At 35.6% G+C, this 12325-nt stretch overlaps 1 protein-coding gene across 6 annotated transcripts in view; it reads right to left on the minus strand.

Annotated features, from left to right (window-relative positions):
• Positions 1 to 11486, minus strand: part of vcla (vinculin a) — a 57131-nt gene extending 45645 nt beyond the window's left edge. For 4 of the 6 annotated variants that reach the window (XM_051125510.1, XM_051125511.1, XM_051125509.1 and 1 more), the window contains exon 1: positions 11107 to 11486. In XM_051125510.1, coding sequence (XP_050981467.1) covers positions 11107 to 11274 — 168 coding nt within the window. In that variant the 5' untranslated portion in view covers positions 11275 to 11486. The remainder of the gene's footprint in view (positions 1 to 11106) is intronic. The other 2 variants (XM_051125513.1, XM_051125512.1) reach the window with 1 other exon arrangement.
• Positions 11487 to 12325: the final 839 nt, after the last annotated feature.

The following is a 12325-nucleotide window of genomic DNA, read 5'->3' on the forward strand; positions in this document are numbered from 1 at the left end:
TGTTTGATTTTTAAACCAAAATCCTGAGGTGACAAGATATCAGACCACACACACATGCTCCCATCCACGTGGTCTATTTGCCCTTTCACTGGACATCAGGAATGACATTACAGTGTCCTTCTTTAGAGTCCACTAATGCAAGATAGCAGCGTAACAGAGAGATGTTTGTTATCTCCACACGGCACATGGCCACTTTCCGCCTGCTCTTTTTTCCAATGATGTAATTACACAGAGGCAGTCACATTCATTTCTCTATCCTCCATCTCCGAATCGTATTTGAAGAAGATTTTTAGGCTCCCGTCAAGCTTTAGTGACTTTCATAAGCTGACATTTAGAAATATATATCTAGCTTTTATTTGACTGGATAGCTGAAAGCAGCAAGTAATAACAATGAGATGAGAAACAGGTCAAACAGACGCAAGTAGTAAATAATAGAATGCACTGATTCACAACCGATGACCTGCTAAGGACCATTGATCGCATTGGAATGCTCAAAGCATGCAGTTGTGAATGGAGGATGGTGCTTTTGTAGTGCAGTGCGCTCTTTTACTGAGTCCTAATTGGGCGAAGGGGACTCATAAATAAGGCTAACTGGGTTAACTGCTGGGCTAAAGTGGGAACAGAGATCATATGCATGCACAGCAGCAAGTCACAAACATCAGCCCTTTGCACGCGGTGAAGAATGCTGCATGGCCTGTTTGATAGATGCATTCAACTGAATAAAAAGCCTTTCATTGCAGTTCCGGATAGACATGATGTACCCTTGCAAAAAACATCCAACAGTCAAAATGTCATTTGGTCAAAGGGTTGAATACTTGCATTTATTACTTTCACTGTAGGCTTATTAGCATCTATTGGCACCTGATATATTAAACGCTCTTCTCAGTGGGGCCTCCAACTCACACTTCTCTTGAGATACTGGACCTGCAACCACATTCCACACAGTTATTCTTAGCTCAGTGTCCTGGTCTATAAGGCCATCCGAGGGGCAGTAAGTAATGGTGGTAAAGAAGAGCCCACTACCAGCTTAATCCAGGGTTTACAAACATCAAAAGCACTAAAAGCACTAAAGCAACCAAAGTGAGAATAGTGAACAATACTGAATTATCAGTATCAAATTGCTTCCTGTATCTAAACTCAGATAAGAGAAATGGATTTTTAATTAAATGGTACGTTCACCGATTTTCAACCAGCTTTTAATTGTTACAATGCCAGTTGTATAAATAAATGTACAATGTGTATTATATTTTGCATTATCTACACCAAGATATTCCCATTTATTTGTCAGCAAATAAATGATTTTAAATCATGCGACTTTTTACAAGGCTTTTGTGAAAACTACCAAGTTTTTGTATCCTCATTCATGGATAATCTGATTGAGGCCAATGCATTATGGGTGTCTATGCTTTCCTACCATTTTTCACCACAGTAATTTTTCTCCATTCTGTCTAGCTGTGTAGCACTTACTTGACTAGTACATCTTGAAAAATTCTTGATTTAGGAAAAGTTAAAAAAAAAAAAAAAAAAAAAAAAAAAAAAAAAACTGTGTATTGACATGGTTACCAGCTGTTAATGCACAATTACCATTTTAGATTGACAAACTGTAATACTGTATAAGATTTCTATTCGAACTAAAAGCATAATTCTAGTCTATTTACTCCCATTTTCAAAGCACAATGTAAAACCGTGACATTTCATTCACTGACTCTTCACTGAACGCTCTTTAATCAGAAGCTCTAAATCCGGAAGCACTTATAGTTACTTGCCAGCAGCCCGCCAAAAAAAGCTTGCTAATTTTAGGTTTGAAAATGATGAAAATTCAAATATAAAAGTAAATATTATCATTTTATTTTTTAAGTTTACAAAAAATAAACACTTTATTATTGTGTTTATTTATTTTATTTTAAAAAACACTACATAAACAAAGTCCAGTAATATTATTATCACTATGAATAATTTATTTATTTTTTAATTTTATTTATATTTAATGGATCACACTATGCAGTGCAGTGTGAGGACCAAACCAAATCTCCAGGCACTCTTATGAGAACCAGACTAAAAAAATTTATGTGCACCCCTGTTTATAACACAAAACTGTGAGTTATCCGAGTTACAATTCTGAGAAAAAAAGTCAGAATTGCGAGTTTATATTCCACAATTCTGACTTTATATCACAATTCTGACTTTATAACACAAAATTGTGAGTTATGAAGTGAGAATTAGACTTTATAACTCACATTGGCGAGTTTACATCTCACAATATTAAGTTAAAAAGTCAGAATTGCAAGTTTATATCCCACAGTTCTGACTTTATATCATAATTCTGACAATTCTGACTTTATATCTCGCAATTTTGACTTTATAACTCGCAATTGTGAGTTTATATCATGCAATTCTGAGAAAAAAAGTCAAATTACGAGTTTATATCTTGCAATTCTGACTTCATAACTCACAATTGCAGGTTTATATCACAACTCTGAGTAAAAAAGTTGGAATTGCGAGATGTAAACTCGCAATTTCAAGAAAAAAATGTCAGAATTGTGAGATAAAAAGTTGCAATAGCTTTTTTTCTTTTTCATTTTTTATTCAGAGGTGGAAACAGGCTTCCATAGATGCCTTATGTATTGGGTGAAAAATTATTTGACATTTAAAGCTGCAGTATGATAAACATAATAATAAACAACATTTCCAGAAGTCCCTGTGTGACAAATCACATTTCATTTTAAATTTTGTAAATATATATTTTTTACAATTTATGTAGCCATTTAATGTATAACATTAAAAATTATTATTATAAATGTATTAATTATTAAAAGATTATTTAAAAACGTATTTAAAAAAAATATTATTGTAAACATTATTTGTGTTTTTGAATGATCTAAGTTATGATAATGATACATAGATGAAAAACTGTAAGGTTTTTTAAAAACTCACTCTAAGTAAAGTCACTTTTAGAGTGTTTTGTTTTTTTAGTGAATGCTAGAAACAATGAGAGCCAATCACAATCCACATTTTAAGCATGTACTGCAGTTATATTAACAGACCATAACTCTATAATATCCTTTTATATGGATGCTAGTCATCACTATAGCTATCATTATAGTTTTCATTCTGTGTGGGTGACACTGTACCCTGTCACTGACTAAAATTTAGCAGAATTCTATTTCACCACCAACACATTTGTTTTATTGTTATTTTAAATGTACATTCCTTTTCCAGTACAGTGACATATGGTAGCAGCATTGCAGCACCACAAAATCCACCTGTTCGATAATGTGATTTTAACAGGCGATGGCATGTTTATTTACAACACTGGCTCATAAAAACTGAGCTGATATTTGACATCTGACATGATTCTCATTCCTCTAAAGTTCATTTGTGTGTAAGGGCTATACTGCACACATACACACAGTGAGAATGCGACGGCACCTGCGGTAAGATGCCTCCCCCTCAGCCGAAAGCAGAGCGGGTGTGACTGCATTCCCTCTCCATGATGGCTGTTTATATAACAAGGCTCCTGGTCTGTCACAGCACTGTGTCATCTGTTGACTGTTTACACTCAAACTCAGAAGTATCTCTCATTGATTCCCACAACCTCCGCAAAGACTCACAACTCCTTTAAAGGGAAACTCTGCACACGCTGGTGGATCCATAAAAGGTCTGATCTCATAAAAGGCCCTTCAAACACACATTTGCCAGTTTTCGTGGTGTCAAAGCATTTGGGTAACAGAAAGACAGACTCAAAAGGCATTAATGCATCGATTGTGTACTTTTGATGCATAATTAATGCAGAGTGCTTATAGCGGTTGTAGCTTGACTAAAAGGCTGTTTGATCTCAGGTGCATTAGTGCTGTGATAATGGGTTTTCAGAGAGCAGCCCAGGTCAGCAGCTGCTCTGGCTTCTGTCTGTCAGGCCACTGTCAGATATCATTAAGGACAATTCAGACAATTTCAGCAAATAGGATTGAAGAGGCTGGACTTACAGGACTTGTGCATTGTGGTTGATTACATCAAGTACAAGCCTAATTTTCCAAAACATATCTTAAATAGGGATGTAACGGTATGAAAATTTCCTATCACGATTATAGTGACCAAAATTATCACGGTTATCAGTATTATCACAGTATTGTTCAAATGTGCTGGAAATGTTCAAAAAGTACTGACACATAAATCACTTCACCAAGTTTTACATTTAAAATCATCAAACAACAAATAAAATGACTTTTTGTTTGCCTAATCAGTGAAACAATAACAGTACAAATGGTGTCCGGATTTTAAATGACAAAATGACTGACAACAGTTTTACTAATGGCATGTTCAAATATCTAATGTAAATGATCAAATAAAACTTTGAGAACGTTTCATAAAAGGTAAACTTCACATTTCAGCCTTTAAATAAAGAAAAGAGTTAAGTCAAAATGATAACTCATAAATAAATGGTTATATGTACCTTATCTGTTCCAGAAATCTTATGGAACTTATCTGAATTGTTTAAATGTGTAGAATCCAATGTGTAGAATATAGACTGCAGCAGGGCATGAAAATTCGGTCTGTTTTTTTTGGCCAGACAAAAACTGCACACAAGCTGAATATAAATGTAAGTCTCTGTAAATCCACTGTATGACACTAGATGGCGCTTATGGAAAAACTGAATTAAAGCTGTTTCCGTGAACTTCGTGGATAAAGCAGCATTGCGATTAAGAACACTACTTTAGATATTACATGGAGTGAAGATGAAAACAAAATGCCATCAAATCTTTTCTGAAGACAGTCAGAGCCTTCAGAGGTATATTCATATAATTAATTAATTCATATATTCATTTCATTAGTATAATTCCCGAAGTGAAACACACAGACTGCAAATATATTAGTTGCCAAATACAAGCATTCTTTCTATGAGTGTTGTTATTCACTAAATAAAATGATTTAATAAATACCTGTTTACAACAAGCACTTATTCGCACGTACACAGGACAAAGTTTGAGGGCGCATACTTAATATCTGAGGGAGCGCAGAGCCGTGATCACTATATGGGAGAGCAAGCCGGCTGCAAGCCGAGGGATTCATGCTAGCACCCTCTCGTATAACAATAATGCACAATTTGCATTTGCTATTAAAATAACAGCAAAAACTGCTTTAAATGAATGATGAAAATGAGAATTAAGTAGTAAAAGCTGCAGTCCATTTCTTATTGGTTAAAATGAACGGGGACTATCTCGTTTTTCTGTGGGCGCTCGATCATTTCCGTAGGGATCGGCGCCTATGCCATTAGCACCCTTTTAAAACATCCCAGCTTTTCCGCCGTCTTTCACACAAAACGAAACTACTCTGCGTGCTGTGTGCAAATGAGGCTGTTACTTAAAACTATGCTTTATGCTGTACTGTATTTATTTATCATCAGTTGTTCAAATCGCGGTAATCAAATACGGTTATGATGATAATTAAAATATGAAACGTGGGGAATTTTATCATTATTTACCATCAAACCGGTAATCGTTACATCCCTAATCTTAAAGTATTAGTCCACTTCCAGAATAAAAATTTCCTGATAATTTACTCACCCCCATGTCATCCAATGTTCACGTCTGTCTTTCTTCAGTAGCAAAGAAAATAAGTTTTTTGAGGAAAACATTCCAGGTTTTTCTCCATATAGTGGACTTTAATGGTGGCCAACGGGTTGAAGGTTCAAAGTGCAGTTTCAATGCAGCTTCAAAGAGCTCTACATGATCCCAGTCGAGGAATATGGGTCTTATCTAGCAAAACAATCAGTCATTTTCTAAAAAACAACAAAATTTTATTTATTTACTTTAACTACAAATTCTCATCTTGCACTAGCTCTGCAATGTGCAAGCGCAACTCCACAGATTTTGTAATCTCTTTTCGCTACACAAGACCCTTATTCCTTGTCTGGGATCGTGCAGAGCATGTTTGAAGCAGCAGTGAAACTGCAATTTGGACCTTTGTCCCGTTGGCTCCCACTGAAGTCAACTATATGGAGAAAATTCCTGGAATGTTTTCCTCAAAAAACATAATTTCTTCGTGACTGAAGAAAGACATGGACATCTTTGATGACATGGGGATTTTGAGAAACATATAAATAACAGTAATTTAGAAGGATTGTATTTTATGTTCACTGTCACACCATATTTAAAATCACCTCAGACATTAAAAAAGAGCTGTGTAGATTCTCATTTATGTTGTAATTCACAGAAATCACTCTGGAGCATTACACTGCAAACATTTATGCCACTCAAAATATATTCTCTGGTCAAGGCTGAATTTATTTGTGAAGAATTCACAATAGAGACTTGCTTTTAAAAGAGTATGCCTGTTTAAAGCACATGAGGGATTATGGGAGCTGGGGGAAGCAAACTGCAAAGTAGTTTATGCTTGTGTCATCAGTATGGGTCTTACTATGACATTGGGATAGATCTGTATGAATGACTGGGATTAACTTCAGTTTAACACATTTCAAAGGGCATCGCCTGCTCTCACACAATCATTTTATCACTAAAGGAGTTTTCCCTGCAAGTGGCGTTTCACTAATGTACTAGAGTTTTGGGTTACTAGGTCATATCTTTAATCACTGCATTTTGCTTTTGATGTGATGCTAAAACAACAGCGGCAGTTCACAGATACTGTAGATCTGCACTCCTCCAAAGGGAATCTAAAAGCTTAGCCATGGATGACATAAACGGCACACATTTACAAATGCATACGGCATATGGATGGTATGCCAGTGGCTCCCTTCCAAAGCACTGTGACAGACTTGGCTGAAAAGACAGACAGACAGACAGACAGAGATGGAGACTCCCCACCATGCCAGACCCCTGCTGTCTTCTCCGTTAAGATCCATAAAAAGCATTCAGAGAGAAGGAGATAACTCAAATAGTCCATATGAATCACAGTAGATTTAGTTGGATGTTTTTCACTGGCTTCATTCCAGCTCATTCACACTCAGCAATGATCATTAGTCAGTTCAGGTTACACACTAAGACCAAATATGGTTCTGGATTGTATCTATTATATCTAGGACATATATTCTGCAGAAGCATGAACTAGTGAGAGCCATCATTACAACAAGCAATTACACTGTCAATTCTTTATTTGTCACAATTATAGGGTCATTATGTACATATTGGTTAGCTAATGTGTATATAATCTAATCTCTTACCACAATCCCAAAGTGACCAAGAGAATGTTGACAATCTAAACATAGAACAGTCTCCAAGATACAGCGCGTCTTTAAAGTGAGAAGAGATATAAAACCTCTTTACTCAGCCCTGATTTCGAGGCTTGGCTGATGTGCAGGACACTTCAGCAGTAACAGGTGCCACATATACGGGGGGTAGGGTGTGTCTCCAATGAAGACGCTGACACTTTAGACTTCCTCAAGCCAGCAGGGAGTCACTTTCCCTGCGCATGAAACACCCTCCAGCCATGCATCGTGAGACTGTGTTACTTCCCAGGCTAGAGGACCTATTTATTCCCAGCACAAAATGCTCACTCCCTATTTGTGACTTACTCACGTACATTAGGAGGATTCTTTTCGTGTTACTTTACCTAATGACGGCTGCGAGTAAATTATCTTGTTACAAATAAACAAAAAGAAATAGCCTAATACTCAATGCACTTCTGACCTCTCAACACAGGTCCTGCTTGAGTTAAACCACAAGTTAAACTTGTGAGTACATACTGTATGCAACTTGCAATAGAATAGAATAGAATATTTAACACAGAAAGTTCAAGAGCCCATTTTCAAATGCTTGTGTTTAAAGTTATTTTAAACACACACACAAAACAGAATCGAATAGAATAGAATAGAACAGATTATTTAACATTGAAAGTTCAAGAGCCCATTTTTAAATGCTTGAGGTTATTTTAAACACACACAAAACAGAATAGAATAGAATAGAATAGAATAGAATAGAATAGAATAGAATAGAATATTTAACAGAAAGTTTAACAGCGAAATTTCAAGAGCCCATTTTCAAACGCTTATGCTTAAAGTTATTTTAATCTCACACACACACACACACAACAGAACAGAACAAAACAGAATAGAATAGAATAGAATATTTAACATTGAAAGTTCAAGAGCCCATTTTCAAATGCTTGAGGTTATTTTAAACACACACAAAACAGAATAGAATAGAATAGAATAGAATAGAATAGAATAGAATAGAATAGAATATTTAACACAGAAAGTTCAACAGCGAAAGTTCAAGAGCCCATTTTCAAATGCTTGAGGTTATTTTAAACACACACAAAACAGAATAGAATAGAATAGAATAGAATAGAATAGAATAGAATAGAATAGAATATTTAACACAGAAAGTTCAACAGCGAAAGTTCAAGAGCCCATTTTCAAACGCTTATGCTTAAAGTTTTTTTAATCTCACACACACACACAACAGAACAAAACAGAATAGAATAGAATAGAATAGAATAGAATAGAATAGAATATTTAACATTGAAAGTAAGTTCAAGAGCCCATTTTCAAATGCTTGAGGTTATTTTAAACACACACAAAACAGAATAGAATACAATACAATACAATACAATACAATATTTAACAGAAAGTTCAACAGCCAAAGTTCAAGAGCCCATTTTCAAATGCTTATGCTTAAAGTTATTTTAATCTTACACACACACACAACAGAACAGAATAGAATAGAATAGAACATTTAACACAGAAAGTTCAAGAGCCTGTTTTCAAATGCTTGAAGTTATTTCAATCTCTCTCTCACACACACACACAAAACAGAATAGAATAAAACAGAACAGAACAGAACAGAATAGAATAGAACATTTAACACAGAAAGTTCAAGAGCCTGTTTTCAAATGCTTGAAGTTATTTCAATCTCTCACACACACACACACAAAACAGAATAGAATAAAACAGAACAGAACAGAACAGAATAGAATAGAACATTTAACACAAAAAGTTCAAGAGGCCATTTTCAAATGCTTTGTTATTTTAAACACACACACACAATAGAATAGAATAGAATAGAACAGAATATTACAGAATATTACAGAACAGAATAGAATAGGATAGAATAGAATATTTAACTACAGGTATAAACTTATTAAAACAAATGTTTCAGATGGCTGATGTCATTAAAACACTTAGAACATACTGCAGAATAGAATAGAATAAAATAGAATAGAATAGAAAACATTTAACTCAGAAAGTTCAAGAGCCAATTTTCAAATGCCTTAAGTTATTTTAAACACACACACACACAAAACAGAACAGAACACAATAGAATATTTAACTACAGGTAAACACTTACTAAAATATGTTTCAGCTAATGGCATTAAAACACTTAGAACACATCACAGATGAGAGCCGAATAGAATAGAATAGAACAGAATAGAATAGAATAGAATAGAATAGAATAGAATAGAATAGAATAGAATAGAATAGAATTTTTAACTACAGGTATAAATTTATTAAAACAAACATGTTTCAAATGGCTGAAGTCATTAAAACACTTAGAACATACTAGAGATGAGAGCAAGACAGAATAGAATAGAATAGAATAGAATAGAATAGAATAGAATAGAATAGAACATCTAACACAGAGTCCATTTTAATTTGGTTTAAGTTATTTTAAACACAAACACACACACACACACACACACACACACACAAAACAGAATAGAACCGAACCGAATAGAATAAAACAGAAAAGAATATTTAACTACAGACATACACTTATTAAAACAAAAGTTTCAGATGGCTGAAGGCATTAAGGCAATAAGAACACAGCACAGATGAGAGCAGAATAGAACAGAATAGAATGGAATAGAAAAACAGAATAGAATAGAATAGAATAGAATAGAATAGAATAGAATAGAACAGAATGTCAGCTTGTTTAAGAAATGTCAAAATCAAAATCAAACTACAAACACAACATATATAATAAACATGATTCTAGAACTTTTCGGTATATAACACATCACATGTGTTTTCTACACAACTACATACAGCAGTAAGCAGAGCACTCCACCAGCAATCAAATTAATTCATTAAATTATTTACTGCTTCAATAACAGACTGTTGTTGTAATTTTCTTCAAATTGAGACTCCCTTATTGAGACCAGAGAGGAAGGAGAACATACCAGTAAGATTCTGTCTGGTTGCTGTGGGTACATTGGGAAAAAAATGGTACAATACTCTTGGAAGTTTCTGGAATTGATGATTCTGTTTTTGATGTTTCCTAGAAACAACACCAGAACTTTCCTTAACAGATGAACTCCTTGTACAGAGAAGAATACAGCCCAAATAAAGACTCCACTATACCACAATCATATTTTCATTTTTATAATGAAAACATCATTGCTTCCTGCCAGTTCACAATACTGTAACTACTTCTGCACAGAATAAGGCATTTAGGGAGCATCTAAAATTATGACAACATAGGAAAGTTTACAGCCAGTCTTTAACTAGAATATCCCTCTGCTCTTCCTGGTGGTGTCAAGTTGAAACTCACTCAACTACATTCATTCTCAACTTCTGCACACAAACCTTTCTAACAGAAACCTTAAACAACCTTTGAATGTTTCTTAGACGCAAGGACTTTAGTTTACCATGTGTGAACTTGGAGAATAAAACAGAAATCTAACACTTCCCCATCAAATGCTCTGCTTCAGCACATCTGCTTGCTGACCAATGGGACCATGTGTTTACATCAACTATTATTTCCTTCAGTCACAGAATAAGAAATGATTATCAAACCAAAACAATTTGCATGATCATGATCATGATTACCAATAGGCCTACTTTTCACCAAAACACAGTGTTATTGTTACTAAAAGAAATCAATACATTTTCACAAGAAACTTGGTGTCAGTCACTGTCGTGAAAAAGAAAATGACTAAGTTTCATACTAAGTGAAAAAGACCTGTTTATTATGAGGCAGCAGCAATAACTGCGGTGCCCATGGTATTTAGAAAGAAAAGTGTGGTTACCATGGTAATTTTTTTAAAAGGGGAGACGTTTTAACCAAACGAAGTGCGCTTTGATAAACACAATGAAACAGGAGATAAACTAAAAGAGCAAAAAGATGCTGTATGGATGACAGCTAGGACTCTCACCCGCACGAGGTTGCTGACAGCCGCTTGCACTGCCGCCACTGGGCTGGTGAGATCTGGGATCGCTTTCCCATCAACTTCGCCCTCCTCGTGCATGATAACCAAGTGGGAAATCTGCTGAGCCACCGGCTCCAGGATACTCTCTATCGTCTTGGTGTGGAAAACTGGCATCCTGAAATCTAAATATCCTCAACACAAGTGGAAAAAAAGGCACGAGTTCGCTCTGTCCTGCGCTTTCCCCCGTTATTTCTTCCAAGGGCACCACGATCCAAACGTCTATTCCCAAGTCTATTCCACTCATGCAGAGAAATCTCTAAACGCCTCCTCAACGACCGACGCCTTCTTGTGGATAACCAAAGCAAGGCGCCCGGTGAGTGCGAGGGAACGCACGACTTAAAACGGCCAGGGCTCGTCAACCAATCAGCGCAAAGGTTTCACGCCAGGCAGAGCATCTGATTGGTGCGCGCTGACGCTGTTTCCACTCTCCTCCACCCCACCCTACCTGTGATAAGAGCTTCCCTGACTACGTCATGCGGGCAGTAGCCAAAAAAGCGAATGCGTCGGACTGGAATGACAAAGTGAGGATTCCGTGGACTACATTTGACTTAATGCTAGGTAATGGTGTTAGTGAAACGGAAACAAAGTAACTGATATCTCAGTGACAGACCATGCAAGCATGTCTATATTTAGGCTGCAGCATTTAATTCAGATCATCTGCTGATGACTTCTTCATGTGATCATTTCTGCGTGAATGAAACGTGTAGGTGGACAATTAATTAATTTTAATTTTAAAAGATAATGCTGAGCAAGACACAAGATTCAGAAGTATTGGAGATACTCGGATGTAAGCAACAGCATTGATTGCACTTTTAATGCACTACTGAATATGTTGTTTTGCTATTTTATGCTGTCTAAACCACGGAAAAACATGTGGAAGCTGTTAAATCATATAGAGAAGGACCTAGTAAGCAAAAAAAGGGTGCAATATTTTGACAAACTGAAGTTAATAGGTGGTAAAGATACGTATTAACCTAATATTTCACCTACCTGACTGGAAATGATAAGAACAAATAATTATGTTGTCAAGATTTTAACCCTGGATGTTCAATTTGGACAACCACAAATGCCTTTTGTTCCTCCGAAAGTTTTTTGCATTCTTCTCCTTCATTTTTTATAACTTTTGGCATTCTATAGTACTTCAAATGTTTTTCCCGGTCCAACC

Source organism: Labeo rohita, chromosome 13 (assembly GCF_022985175.1).
Source record: "Labeo rohita strain BAU-BD-2019 chromosome 13, IGBB_LRoh.1.0, whole genome shotgun sequence".
Taxonomy (NCBI): domain Eukaryota; kingdom Metazoa; phylum Chordata; class Actinopteri; order Cypriniformes; family Cyprinidae; genus Labeo; species Labeo rohita.